Source organism: Chamaea fasciata, unplaced genomic scaffold (genome assembly GCF_029207755.1).
Source record: "Chamaea fasciata isolate MVZ Bird 193981 ecotype frontalis unplaced genomic scaffold, bChaFas1.0.hap1 SCAF_13, whole genome shotgun sequence".
Classification (NCBI taxonomy): domain Eukaryota; kingdom Metazoa; phylum Chordata; class Aves; order Passeriformes; family Sylviidae; genus Chamaea; species Chamaea fasciata.
The window spans coordinates 1,866,410-1,881,423 of NW_027094098.1; the positions used below are offsets into that span (position 1 = coordinate 1,866,410).

Consider the following 15,014-nt stretch of genomic DNA (forward strand, 5'->3'; position numbering starts at 1 on the left):
CTGTCTAAGTCAGTCAGCTCTATGGCCTGATGCTTCCCAGAGATCAGCAGGAAACCGCCTGCAGAATTCCATCTGTGTTTGGGTCTTGGCCCTGTTTTGAATTTCTGGGAAACTGTGTGAAGCACTGAGGTTTTTGCTCCTGGAGAGCTCCAGTTCTGTGCCACTCACCGGTCATGGACAATGACCCAGAACACTGACTTTTTCCAAATACAGCTGTGGTAATTTCTCAGTTGAGTCAGGTTTGTGCCCATGGTAGTGCCGTGTGAGGTGGTGTGGGCTCTCAAACCAGAGGCACTGGACAGGTCCCCATCACTTGTTCCAGCCTTGCTGCAGATAGCATTAACTCTTCTGCTGCTGCATCCAGACCCACAGTGCTGGTGGCCAGTAGACTTGCAGAGCAGCACTGCTGGCTTTAGGCACGGGATCCTATCCCAAAAAGTATTCCACCTTGCATTGATAGTCCATGTTGCACTGCAGGGCAATGACTTGTACAGCTCTCCTGATAGCTGGAACCACCCTGCTTTTCCTCCTTCACACACTGTGAGAAGCTGGCAGTGTTTCAGCTTCTGTCCATTGTGTAGTGAGGTGGAGCTGTGTCAAGAGGTGGTTTTTTTTGGTGGCGCATGTTTGTTCTCAGCTCTTCTGTTTGTTCTTTGTTATCAGCTACGGAATTACTCCTATACCTCCTGTGTTCTCCACTCCTATATGCTGAACCCGTTCTTCTGTAGCTTCCCTAAAATGGAACTCTGAATTTGCAACCTGCAAGTGTCGTATGAGCACATAATGGCCACTTACTGGGCTGAGGGGCACATATTGGCCAGTGTCTGTTTGCCTGCTTCAATAAGTGTTTCTGAAAGAGGTGATGACTTCATCTTCCTCTCCTGCTCACCACAGATATCAAGAACCAGCTCCTTTCTGCCCAAATGCTCCTTTCCATCCAACAAAAATGCCCCAGGCTGGATCACCTCATTTGGCTGAGCAACACAGAGCTGTACCTCGCTCGTGCACCAGCTCCACTGCAGTGTGACAGGGCAGGCACTGGCCTGAAGCACCTCTCCAGCTGTTTGTGTAGCCTTGTGCAGTTGTACACTGTGTGTCTGGCTGTCTGCTCAGGTGTGGATACTCAGTGCGGCAGTGAGAGGCAGTCACATTTTCTTGACAGCATCTTGACCCCACAGCAGCCATGGGGTTGCTGCCACATTCCTCCCCAAGCTACAGGTCTCTGATCCTGCCCGTGCTTGCCATACACGTCAGGACTTTCCAACAAATGGGTTTCAGGAGAATTAGCTCATGGACAAGGCGTCATCACTTCAGTGGCCAGGCTCCAGGCTCCGTGGAGGGTGGAGGTAGTTCTCTCAGCTTTTTAAGGCACAGTGCAGGGACAAAGAGTCCCCTCATTTCCCACTATGATGAGCAGTGACTTCCTCAGGACCTCTTGAAGGTGTCTGCATCATCTCTGTAGTTTATTCACATGGCCTGTTGAATATTCTCCACCAGATACCTACTGGGGTACTCATTTGCCTTCTGAGTAAATTTACCTTCTGAGTTACCTACCTGTGACTCTGTGCTCATCTGAAATCAACTGCAGTGTGATTCAGATCCTCCTCTGACCACACAGGGAGCTGGTAGGAGAGATGTGCCCTATAGGGATATGACTTGTCCTTACCTAGCAGCCACTTTCTGAGGATAAACTCTGGAGAAGCAGCTCGAGCACCTCTCTCTGGGTGAAGACCTTCCTGTGCTGGTGGTTTTTTACCCTGAGGGTGGTGGGCCACTGAATGGGATCCCCAAGGAATGGTCACAGCCCCAAGGCTGACAGAGCTCAAGAAGCATTCAGGCAAGGCTCTCAGGCATATGGTGGGATTCTTGGGGTGTCTTGTGCAGTGCCAGGAGTTAGACTTGATCATCCTGATTGGGTCCCTTCCAACTCAGCAGATTCTGTGGGTCTGTGTTTGCCTTTGGGAAGAGCCTGGCTTCACCTTCCTTGTTGTTTCATCTGGTATATTCCCCTCCCAGTCAGCTCAGACAGTTGGAAGCACAAGAGCAGCAGGGAGTGGGCTTTTCTGTGGCACTGACCTTCTTACCAGCCATCGTCCCATCTGTCTTGTGCTTCCCAGCAATGTTATCCTGCCTCTGCTGTCTCTTCTGCCTTTCACTTGAGACGGGTTCTCCGCAGAACCGCGGTCAGATCGAGTATCTGCCTCGTGGATCCTGTAGCCAGAGGTTATTGCATTCAGCTCCTAATTCCTACTACCCACAGCCCTCTGTGCTGGCTGCAGCTGTGCCCTGGGCCCGTTACCTTGGGGTGGGAGGTGTCGACCCCTCTCTGTGTGGGGTTTATTGTGAAAGGTCCATCGAGTGGTGCAGATGTGCAGGTCCTTACATGCTGCCTCTCACCTTCTCTAGAGCTCAGGCTTTAGGGTCAGCAACCAAACCTTATCTCTCCTGTTGCTCCTAGAGCATCCTAGCCTTGGGCTTGGGTGCCTGCATGGGCAGACCCTCTGCCTGCTTCTGCAAGCCTCTGGTGGGCAGTACACCCTTCTTGGCCACAGCACAGCGGGCAGCTGAGCCCTGTCGTGCTGCTCCCAGAGCTCTGCAAGGGCAGGAAGCAGTGGGATTTCCCTTCCCACACGGACTGACTCCAGGGTCTCTTAGGACAGCCTGATGTGCATCACTATGGTGTAGACAGAACAGGCTAAAATAAATCAGACTGGGAGCCAGTGGTTAGAGGCAGTGCTGGTTTGCTCTAGGAATTTGGAGCCACTTCTCTCTCAGCCTGGGAAAAAGGAGTTGGTTCAAGGCATTAAGGAACCCAGTCTTGTGTGCTCCTGGCATTGAACAACATCTGCTTGATGTGTGTGTCTGTCCTGCTATCCTGTGTAGCCCACCATTCCACTCATTACTGCAATCTAGTTACCAGGGGCTGTGCTGACTGCAAACTGGGATACCAGGGTGTGCAGTACAACTTCCCTTGGGTCCCAGATGTCTCTGTCCTGTTCCACGAATGCGTTGGTCTCCTGCAAGCAGTCTGTGAAGAGGAACATGATGGCACAGATCTGTGACTGCCATGGCTGAATGCAGTCTGGAGGGAGAAGTAGCTGGGGAAGCTAAGGAGAAACAATGGCCAAAGGAAGAAAGGAGAGAAAGGAGATCCAGGGAAGCAGGGAGGTGGGAATGATGGGGAGGAAGTGTAAGAACAAAACAAGAAAGTGAGGATGAGCTGGAGATGTGTCTTGGCAGAGTATGGGGAGAGGTGAGCTGTGCAAGCAGGAGAGAGCTGGATGGCAGCATAAAACACTGTGTGTGCATAGCTCGCTCCAGTCTGATTTGGGGCTGCATGTTGCTGGCCCCCAGATCAACTCTGAACACACTAATACAAAAAGCTGGACCTGTGAGAAGGCCTGGCTTGAAAACCAGGCTCCTGGGTCAGGGGAACAGAAGCATCTGTCATGTGTAAAGCAATTAGGATGGCAGCTTTGGACTTCCAAAGGATTCTTGTTACCTTTCCTGCTGGGTAACTGGCATTTAAATCCAGTGATATTCCAGCCTGCCTTCAGCCTGCCTTGAAAGGTCAACTATTAGTGTTGTGCTCAGTCTCAGCTTTGGTTGTATCTCCCCTGTCTCCCTACCTGTGGCTATCTCGGGATGCCGTGTCTCCAGAGCAGCAGAAACATGGCTGTGTGCATGGAAAAGCAGGAGGATCTTGTTTCTTTGGAGATGGTGTATGTCAGAAGAGGAGCTTAGAAGCTTGTGCTTTCTGATGGTTGTGGTAACTTGCAATTAAATCAAAAGCAGAGGCACAGAGAGTAACATGGCCAGTAGCCCTCTGCCCGTTGCAAGGTCACTGTGAGTTGACTGGCTGGCTTGGGTATCTTAATTAATGTGCTGATTGGATTTCCTATGTCTAACCAGGTTCCCAGGACTCCTAGGATGAGGCTGCTGTGAAGGACTGGTGGATCCGCTGCTGTGGTGCCTGCAGATTCCTTGTGATCCCCTTTCTGGCTGGAGCACCGTTGCCAAGGCTGCTGGGAAGAATGACTGTTGGATGCCTACTGCAACCCCCTGTCCTGGGGAGGACTTGGCTCCCCGTGCTGCTGCTGGCAGCCTCTGCTCAGTGCCACTGGCCCAGCGAGCCGGCAGAAGTGGTTCGGGACTGGGAGAACCAGCTGGAGGCCTCCATGCACTCGGTGCTCTCGGACCTCCGGGAGACTGTGCCGGCTGTGGTGGGCATTCCTGACAGCTCTGCGGTGGTGGGACGCTACTTCAGAGTCTCCATCCCCACAGATTTAATTGCTTCCCATGGAGAAGTTGTTCAGGTGAGAAACACCATTCCCCGAGGATCGTTTTTAGTTGTATTCCTGCACGATCGAGCTGGGTCATGAGGGGGGCTGGGAACAGCCTTACAGTTTTGTAGGACTGCAGAAGGATTTTTAGAAAAACTTAGTCTCACGTCATTGCAAAGTTTCTCTCTTCTGTAACAGAGAAGACTTCTTGGGGATGACTAATTGGGTTTGTTGGCTGTATTTAAACTATGAGATGCTTTGCCCCTGGAACGATGGGCACATTCATGAGGAGGTGTTGCCCTGGGATCTGATGGATTCCCTGGGACTGCTGCTCAGGCTTGGGGAGTTTGCTTCACTGTGGTAACAAAACATTGCCAGACAAACAGACCCTGTCCTGCCAGTGGGACTTTGGGCTGTTTGTGACACTGTCTCTCCTGACCTTGCCCCTAAATCCCGTTGGGAAAGATGGTAGCCTTTCCCCTTATCTGACTTAAACTCATGCCACTGGCACTGCAAGGACCTAAAAACTGAGTTTTGGAATCAGTCCTGAGTGCAGGAGAGGGTTAGAATAGCCCAGAGGAAGGCAGGGACACGGCCAAACACAGGTGTGCTCACTGTTAGTCCTTTCCTGGAAGGGTTTGCTTGGATCACATGAAATTCAGAAAATTCTCTTCTTAAAAAACAGAACTGCCTTCCAGTCTCAGGATTTCTTTTCAAAGAGCATTATAGAGCATTATAAAAAGACAAGCTTCTGGTGTGTCTTGGAAGATCAGAGAGAGATGGAGAGCAAGTCAGGAGCAAGTCTGACATCTCAGTATCTCCTTGAAGGCAGGTTAGGTTTAGCTCTGTGTACAGACAGTTATCCCAATCCTGAAATGTGATCCTGCTGGCTCCAGCGAGGGTGCCGGGCCATGATGTGCCAGGGTGGGCAGAAGATCTGAAGAATGCAGCTGTTATGGCCAGAGGGGCAGACAGAGGGAGGAGGGCAGTGGGTGAGACCCTGGCCGGAGGAGTCAGGGAAGGGGCCAGGCTGGTCTCAGTGACTCTGAGCTGACCCATGGCTGAGGTCCCTGCCCGGCCTCACCCACAGCCTGTGCTCAGAGCACAGGGCACCTGTACAGCACTGGGCTGCCAAAGCCTGTGGTGAGCCCTGGATCTCATGTTACAGAAATGATAACTTTGGTTTGGGATTTTGCATCCAAGTGGTTTGTTCTGGTGTTGTCTAATAGCTGCTTTGATGTCAAGAATAAGTGTCAGTATTTATAAAACACCACAACATCCTCTGTCGTCTTTTCCTGGCCCAGAAGTCTCTCTGTGATAGCTCAGGTAGGTGCAGGAATTATAGATGTGAGGTGTGTTGACCAACACCAGTGTGCCTGGAGAGCCTGGAATGGACTGGTCTGCAGCAGGATCCACCTGGTTGTGTGTAGTTCAACAAACTCTGGGAGTGATTTTCATGCTTATCCCTGGGTTTACCCGAGTGCATGTTGCATCTGTTCACCTTGAAATTGATTTGAAAAATGCAGCAGGCTCTCACTGCTGTCTCTGGAAGGGTTCTCCTTGCAGAGAGTGCATGTTGGCTGCTGAGCACAGCTGACCTTTGCTATGGGGATTTGATTCCTGGCTAGTGAGAACTGCGTAGGCATTTTTGGGTGGTAGGGTGCATTTTTGTTTTATTGGTAAATTTCAGGGCAGGTGGCTCTGGTCTTTTTCTCAGGCTGCCTGGCATTTCTCAGCTGGAGCATAAGACTTCTGAATCTTAGTCTCTGGTGTACTTAAACCCTGCTAAGAAAGAATGAGGGCTGTGCCTTCTGAGATGGGGCAGGGTTTACAATGAGACATGGTTACTTATATTTTTTTCCTCTTAAATTTCAAAGAAATTGTCTACAACTTTTTATTAAAAAAATGCTGACAGTGGCTGTCCCCAATCTCCCACTGGAGCCTGGAGAAAGTGTGATTGCTTCATTTCTAGATGATTTGCACTGATTATTTCTAGGATTGTGGTGGGGATTGCCTTGAAACTCCTTCTCAGATCGTCTCCCTGCTTGTTAGCAGATTCCAGCCAGCTGTAGACAAAATACTTTTCTCTGCAAACTCGGTTGTGGGATGGAAACAACGCCAGGCATTTGTAGCGTGCTGGAGGAGTGCCCCACAGGCACGCACTCCTGCACAGTCAGGTATGTGCTCCTGGGAGCCATCCCCAGCCTTTCCCTGCCACCCCCAAAGCTACTGAACAACAGGTGAGAGTTTTATGGCTAAGGACAAAAGCAAGTTTATTTGAATGTGCTCAAGCAGCAGAGAAAAGAAGTAAAAAACTACCACGTGTCATAATTTCAAAGTCTGTTTCCACATTGCTCAGAGCCTGCAAGGCACTGGGGCTGTGGTAACGCCCTTCCCCTCTGCCTTGTGTTCCCAAGCAAGTGCCTTGGTCAAGCAGTATCATGTCCTCTGGAAAGCAGCTGGAGCTTGCAGGTATTGCACTTGTTGGATTTGACAGGAGGTCAGTCCAGATGCTGTCCTCTAGCTTCTTCACTATAGCAGGGCATCTGGCTGTAAGACTGCTCTCCCACTGTCTGAAGGTAGCTGGAAATTGGAATTCCTTGCTGTGCCTTCCTAAAAGGCATCTTGCGGCCCTTCCTGTCATATTTGACACCAAAACATTGGTATTTTTACAAGGTTTGGGTTAAACCACCCAATTTCCTTGTATCATACAGCCCCCTTGCCATACAGACAACGTGTGGGTGGGTTCCCACTGGCTCCTGGCAAATGCTGGCTAGGGCAGAATAAACATGGGCATTAGTGCTGGTACCTTCACCAGTCATCATCTTCTTAACCCCATTTCCACTGAGGACTGTGTGGAGTCTGACCTGTTACCTCTCAGCTGTCAAAGAACACATGCTCTGGTCAAAGACCAGTTGGATTTCCTGTTCCTGCCACTTCTGTTTGAAGCTACTCCAGAATTTGGCTGCTCTGATTAAAAATGCAACTTCTAGCCTAAATTTAGAGATGGCTAGAAATATTTATATGTGCTGCCCTTTAGCCTAAATAAATTCTACCTTCATAATATTTACATCCCTTATGTATTTATAGGTGACAGGCTTATTCCCCATCTTGATTTTATTAGGTTAAACAAGCCAACCTCTTTATTCTTTCTCATAAAATAAGCTTGCTTTCCTTCCCCTCAGCTTTGCAGCTGTCTTCTGCACCTCCTCCAGCCTGAGTTTATTTTTCTTACGTTTGCATGACCACAGCATTACAAAACATTCCAGATGAAATTTTACCAGAACCTTTTATAAAAGCATCAAAACTTCCTTTTCTCTTCTGTAAATAACCTTGTTTGATATATCCTACCAACGTTTGCTTTTCCGTGTCTGCTTTGCTTCGGTTTGGACATCTTCCGATCAGCTGAAATATCCAGGTCTGTAGTTTTTGCTGCTTCCAGTTGTTGAGTCACAGAAGAGGACAAAAGGTGAGGTGCATGATTTGGGGTGGTGGCTGTTGCCAGACATGGTTCTCCACTCATCCCACCAGCCAAGGTATGCTATCCCCACCAGGATACAGCACCCACAAGGAACTGAGCCCTTGCACAGCCTGATATCCTAAATGCATATACCCACAATACATAGAGACACTATTAAATAACTTTTCTTTAAAGATGGATCTATAAAGCATGCTGGAAGGAGAGAAACTCCTGGTGTGTAGTGCTTCCCAAGGCACATCCCTGCCAGAGCAGGAGATTTGCTGTTTCTTCCTTGAAGGTCATGTAAAGCTGCTGACCTGCCTTCAGTCCTGGTAGTGTTCGGTGTGGGATGGATCCCACAGAGCGGATCTGCGTGCGTTTGTAGCCAATGCTGAGAAGCTCAGGTGGGCACAGGTGAGCATTCCCAGGTATGTCTTAGCCCCTGATTATTTTTAGGTTTGAAGTGCACGGTTTCACAAGGGCTTTGTTGGGAAAACTGGTAAAACACATAGCAGAGGCTCTGAGAAGCTGTCTCTGTAAGCAAACATAGCTGGTGGGAAAGTGATTAGAACAGACTTCACTCAGATGAAAAACACAGTGCGGCTATGGAGTGGGTTTGGAGGTTATCAGAGACTGGATATTCATCTGGAAGAAAAGGAGTCTTGCTTTCATAGAATCACAGAGTTGTTTAAGTTGGAAAATACCTTTTAGATTATCCAGCCCAACCATTAACCCAGCACTGCCAAGTCCACCACTAAACTTTCCAAGCAGGAGGCTGAGTTTCCAATGGTTGTTCTGTTTGCCATCTGCTGAAGTGGCTTTTATTGAACAGCTTTGCTCTCATCAGATTTCAGGGACCTTGATTTATAAACAGGATCCGCAGAGATTGGGTTGCAGGAGTCCTGACATGGGTATCTACTGTCAGGGCTGTGCTGCTCACCTCAATCCTGTTCCAACCCCAAAGCCAAGGGCTGGATGTTGGCAGCCAGCCTGCAGTGCCAGGACACACTTGCTTTCAGGGAAGAAAACCACAAAATACTGGCTTTTTTTTTTTTCCTCTTGCAATGATCTTTATTTCAAAGCATTTTAACTGAATGTGAAATTTATTAAAGTGGCATTTCTCAAAGGAAGAAGAGAAGCAAAGAGCACTCCCGAGGGGCTATGTCATCAAGCTGGGTATCTTAAAAGGCTCTCTGTGTCAAGGCATTTGAGCTTCACCTTCTCCCTGGGGTCCCTGGTGTTCTTGGACTAACCGGGAGGTGCAGTAACAGCCGCTATTTACAGGAGAGCACACTGGGATAGATGGCAGTGCCTGGAACAGGTCCAGGCAAAGGAGAAGACTTGGGGAGGGCTTTGCTTGGTTGCCACACTGCAATCTGAGCGATAAGATGGGCTGATAAGATCCCTGCAGGGAGGCCGAGGGGGGGGGGGACGCTTATCTTCTTCCTGCAGTGAGACCGAGTCAGAGAATTTGGCATTTTCAGTGCACGCTTAGTAACAAGCTCTGAATTTGGAGGAGTGGAAAATGTGACTCAGTCTAATTATAAACTGACTTTTCAGACGGGCTGGGAAGTTCCTTGGTTTGTCCTGCTCTTACAGGTTGTTGTTCTGAGCATCCAGGGAGACAGAGGAATGTGATGATAATGAGAATCCTGCGAAGGAGCAGACCTGAGACTGCAAGATCCGGTCTGCCTTTCCATGCCATGCTCTTGAAAACCAGCTTTCCAGCAATCTGCTGATGGCAGGAATAAATTGCCAGGGCTGGTTAGCTGTGCAGTGGCAGCACTAAACCCCCAGCGTTTGGCATCCCTGCTTTGTGGTATTTTTGCTTCCCTTTGGCCTTTTGCTTATAAAAAGTCGTGCTGAAAGAAGAGCCTGACCAAACTTTTTTTTAAAAGCTGTTTGAGGCTTTTCCTGCCCCGTGCTCGCCCCCCGGACAAGGGATAAAGCGGGGTGTGGGCAGCCCGTGCTGACCCTAGCCCTGGCGCGGGCGGGCTGCGCCTTCCCGCTCCAACAATCAGGCTAAACAAATCCTTCCAAGCTGCTTGCATGGACCGATGAAAGGAGGATTTCTTGGGACACTCAATGTTTTGTAGTGACCTCCCAGTGAAACAGCTGTTGTGTTCCCTTGCCCAGGCAGAGTGGGACGCTGAATGGTGTCCTTATAGCCAACACAGAGGCGCATCTGGAAAAGAAGCCGTCATGGCAGGAGTATGCGAGGGGGGCATGAGCTGGGTGTAGCCACGTAGCCTGCACCGTTGCAGAGCTCTTTTACTGATGGTGAAGAAGCTGGTCAGACAAAGCCCAGCTCGTGTAAAAGGCAGGCTGAGCCCACAGCACAGCCTTATACCCACATCCACAGAGAGGGAGGTTGCTTTCTGTGCATGAGGCTTCACTCGCTCCTTGAATGGCTGGAAAATGCAGATTAGCAGGAGACACGTAAACTTCTCATTCAGGTTTTCATGAGCATATAAAAGCAGAGCAGCTACTTTGTGTAGCTTTGCTATCTGGTCCTTTAGAGTCTGGAGTTTGAACTTGAAGATGAGGGCCAGGACCAGTGATGTGGCCTCTGCAAGCCTTACTCCCCCTTAGCTCAGCTTTCTGGGGTGGGTTTGATTTGTTTTTCTAAAGCAACAGCTTCAGTGCATAGAGACATACAGGAAAGGCTTTGCAGGGCTTTGCCTGGGACCAGCAAAAATGTGGGGTTAGTTCAACCATCCTGACCTACCTGTGCACAAAGGAAGCACCAATTACCGGCTGTTCTTGTGTAGCTTTTGGTCTCTGAACAGAGGTGGTGAGCTCCTGCTGGTAATGAAGGCTCAGGTCACCGAGGCTGATGTACTTCTGAAAGCCAGTCAAGTCTCTGGGCTATTTTTAGACTGCCAGGGGCAGAGACATGTGCATGAAATGTCCTGGAGCATCTTGTTTTTGTCCATGAGTTCCTGGGCCTTCTCTGCAAGGTACACAGCAGCCCAGAGGAGCAGTGTCTGCTGAGGATACCCCAAAGCCCTGGCAGGTATCACAGTCCCTTCCCCAGGGAAACATCTGTGTTGCAAGTCCTCCCTGCTCACTGTGCCAAGCACAGCTTTGCTTTCTCCAGCCTGAGCTTTCCCACAGCGCAGCGCTGCAGCAGCACCATAGCTGTACCCAGTGAGCAGTAGGCTCTCAGAGGTGCCCATCCTCCTTGCACCAGTGTTTTCTGGGCCTTGCGTTTCTGATGTCCTAGTTTGCCGTTGTGTTGTGTTTGAGGAAAGGAGGTGGGGAGTAAGGTTGGAGGCTCCTTCACACAACCTCTCCCAGATGCACACAGGCCAACCTTCCTGGCAGGGTTCCTTGGGGCCAAGGGCTCACAGCTTCATAAAGTCATAGGATATTCAGAGTTGGAAGAGACCCACAAGGACCATCAAGTCCAAGCCCTGTCCCACCACAGAACAACATGAAAAATCGCCATGTGTCTGAAAGCATTGTCCTAACACTTGAACTCTGGCAGGCTCTGGCAGCTGTTGTGGGCTGAGGGCTGTCCAGCTCCTGTCTTGCACCATCACATTCCCTGATCCAGTGCAGCAGCCTCTGCTGCCATGGGACCTGCCTGGGGCTGTGGTTCCTGGACAGCTTGGTCTGCAGGCACAGTGCAGCCTTTGTGCCAGGTGAGGAGTGCACCTGATGGATCCATAGGCAGAGCCTGCCTCCCAAAACAAGGACTCTGTCCTCTGAGCTGGAGCCTGCAGGCCCCATGCCCATCACTTCTCCTGACTCCAGTCTGGCTGTGCTCATTGCAGTGCCCGCAGTTCCAGCAGCAATGAGGTGGATCTGAGAGCAGTGTCACTCCCCCAACTCGTGTGGGACAAGGCAATGGGAATCTGCCTGTCCGTGGATCTGACTGGGGACTGAGGCTGCCTGTTGCTTCTGCTGCCAACACTGCCCATGCTGCAGTATTAGCAGGGGCTTAAGATGAAGCTTGGACTTAGGCAAACAGCTTAGGCTTGACTCTTTCTCTGCAGTTATATTTGCATTTGAATTGCATTTGAATTTCCATTTTCTTCCCCTGCCTGCTGGTTAATTGCATGCAGAAGCCTGAGCGTGCAGACTTGGTGTGACACTGGCTGGGTCAGTTGGTTGGGTGCAGCTCAGCTCACCTTCTGGAGGGCCCAGCTGGGATGTTCCTCTGCTGGCCGTGTGTGTTGGGGTGATGCTGAAGGAGTCTGGCTACAGTAAATTGTCATCAGTAATTACACCCCAGATAAAAACCTGGCACAGGGTCTGTCTCTCTGTAGCTGCTGGACACAGGGAGGCGAAGGGGGCAGTGGGAGATCTGGCAGAGCTGCAGGACTGTCCCTACTGACTCTGCCCAAAAGCAGTCAAGGTGTTTTTAGGACTAGTTTGAAAGGAGCCGACTCCCAGCTGCTGCTGTCCATGCAAAGGTCTGTCAGCAGAGACAGGGGAGATCCCATTGGATACTTAACAGGACTGGGGAGACTTCATAGTGGTGTGTCATAGTGAAGACCTATGGCAGAATCCTGTGGCAGGATTCTGTGGTACCTGTCTCCTCATGGCAAAGGGTTTGCTGCCTCCTTTTTGAGGGATTAATCAGGAGAAGGAGGAGGACTAAATACCGGGAGGCTTAAAGGGCACTCTTGTAGGCAAGAATCCAGGTTTTGCCTGAATTCCCTCGGGGCAGAAGTTTTGCTCACTGCTCCTCTGCTTATCTCTGTCTTGTTGGTTACAGGGCTTTCAGATCCAAGTTTTAAAAAACAAGTCAAACTGAGCTATCTTCTTTCATGAGCTGACCGCTCTTGGCTGGCCTAAAAATAACAGGCCATGTCTATCTGAAAGGATTTTGTGAACAAGATCTTCAAAACCAGCAAACCACTCACTGTGTGTCTTTTAAATCACAATCATGCCTTATTTTTTAATGGTCTCCGACCGATACGGTGCCAGGCCTGTGTAATCTTTAGCCAATAAGCATTCATTTACAATTATCTCAAATAATGGGAAAACAAAGACAGCCTTTTTTTTTTTTTTTTTTTTTTTTTTTTTTTTTTTTTTTTTGACTTGGGCAACAGAAGAGTTAATTTGAAACCAGACCCCTTGAGGGAAATGGCAGGACTTCAGGCTGATACTTACTGCATACATAGAAAACTGGGAAACTTCTAACATGAAAACTAGAGATCCCAAATCATTAACTACGTGTAGCCTCAACAAATACACTTTGAAGCAATATCTGAAGGAAACATTGCTAGAGCAGAGTCCAGGTCTCCCTCCTCCCAGTTTTGCATCACTACAAACACAGCAGTGACAATGGACAGGACAGACCCATGCCAAGGGCTCCACTGGTGTCAGCGTTTATTTAGGAGCAAGTATTTTTATCCATCATGGTAACAGCTTTATTTATCTACTCCAGTCTTTCTGGGCTCTTCCTTTGTCACATGAACACGGATGATTTCTATGATCAGGTCAGTTGCTGTGTTTAAAGCAGTGCAGAGACATCGAATGCTTGTGACTTGTTGCCTCCTCAAAGATTTCCCAGAGGAGGCACAGGCTTCATAGGAGTAATACACCTAAATTTGATTTTCTTAATCATCTCTTGCAGGGCCTTTAGAAACAGTCCACATTTCCTTGCAGGCTGAATACAGCTGAACTAGCTCAGCTCATTTGAAACCAAGTTTAAGTGGGTTTATAAATGTTTTGCAACTGTCGCATCCCGGCTAGAACAAGTCATCCCGGTCAATGATTGCTTGGCCTGCTTTTGTTTTTCAGGAGAGCCTAGTTTTTGGTGTGAATCTGTCTGGCTGCAGTTTCCTTTTCTAGCATGGACCCTACACGTAAACTGTAGGTTAATGGTTTTCCAAGAAGCAGGAGTATTCAGACTGGCCTATGCCTCCCTTGCCGTCACTTCTGTGTGTGGGGTCAGCCACCTTTCTGCAGTGAGTTTGGCTGTCAGAAGTAGGAGCAGACCCGATTAAAGAAAGAATCAGCTTGTGACATGAGACTGGGTAAATTGCTGCTGCGTGTAGGTCTCCTCAAGTCATGCCGGTGCCCAGGGAGGAGGCAGCATCAGAAAACCCCAGCTCTCAGGAAAGCTGTGTGGAGTGTGTGATCCTGTAATTAAGGGCTTTTGCAGAGTGCACAGAAGGGGAAGATTTTTTCCAAATGTAGCCTAAAATTACGCATTCAGAGTGAATTTAACCACTCGCTATTAAAGTTTTTATTATTCTTGGTTGTGTAAGCCTCAACAACACTGGCTTTGTCCTGGCTCCCTGTGTTTCTGTTCCTTATGTGTGCCCAGCCCTCCATTCTCCACAGTGGGCAAGTTAGCGGCTAATTTTGGCACAAGAGGATAAAGAGTGGAACCATCTAGCTCCTGTAAATGCTACTGTAGATGCTTTGTTGCACTGGGCAGTGTCCTGACATCTCTGTTTTTAGAGGGTGTGACGAAATGACACTTTTTTAAAGGAAGATGGGGGCAGGTCAGGTCGGTGCTTCTGGCTGGGCAAGAGCAGACCCTGCCTTTATTCTCTCTTCCGCAGAAGAATTGCCAAGGAAGGACAATTCATTCCTTTGTTCCTGCAGGAGCAAGGCTTGGCTCCCTGGGCCCAGCTCAGGTGAAGGGCTGCCTTTCCTTTGGGATGTCTGGGCTCAAAGCAGCTCCTGTTCTTGCAGTGGAGGAGCAGTGAACGCAGCCACAGCCCTGCCCTGTCCCTGCCAGACACGTGAGCAGGCAGCAAGGCCCAGGGGAAGGATGCTCACATGTTGGTGCGTGGTGGCATGTACTGAGGTATAGGGCCCTTGGGACAGCTTCCTCCAGCTGTTGTAAGCAGGAATCTGAATACTCTGCTCTGGGATATGGCTAGTGAGGAGTTAACTAAAGCTGATAGCTTCAAACTCTGCTCTATAAGCTGTACCCAGCATGTGGCTCATGATGTGCTCTCCAGCTTGTCCAGGCTGGCTGAAAGTGGGGCTGGTCCTTCACAGAGGGGAGGAATAAGGGTGCTGCCTGTTTGATTGTGACTGAAACCCTCTGCAGCTCTTGCACAAAAGCTTTTATGTGCTGGTCTTGCCAAAAGGCTTTTGGGTCCTGCATTATCCTGGCAGAGCTGTGCATCCAGACCCTTCCGTGTGTTGAAAACCACAGTGTGGGGGTGAGCCCCAGGGTGCTCCCTGAATCCTGCCTGCAGTCAGGGAGTTGGAGTGACACCCAGGATTCGCAGTGTGCCCAGCCCTGCAGCACCCAGGCATCCTCCCTTGTCCAAACAGGGGCTTTCCCCAGCAGG

The 15,014-nt window shown here is 49.6% G+C and overlaps 1 protein-coding gene across 2 annotated transcripts in view; it reads left to right on the plus strand.

The window, feature by feature from the left end:
* DAG1 (dystroglycan 1) overlaps window positions 1-15,014 on the plus strand; it is a 49,647-nt gene that overhangs the window by 30,257 nt on the left and 4,376 nt on the right. For both annotated transcript variants that reach the window (XM_066195193.1, XM_066195194.1), the window contains exon 2: window positions 3,913-4,316. In XM_066195193.1, the coding sequence (XP_066051290.1) occupies window positions 4,035-4,316 (282 nt within the window). In that variant the 5' untranslated portion in view covers window positions 3,913-4,034. The remainder of the gene's footprint in view (window positions 1-3,912; window positions 4,317-15,014) is intronic.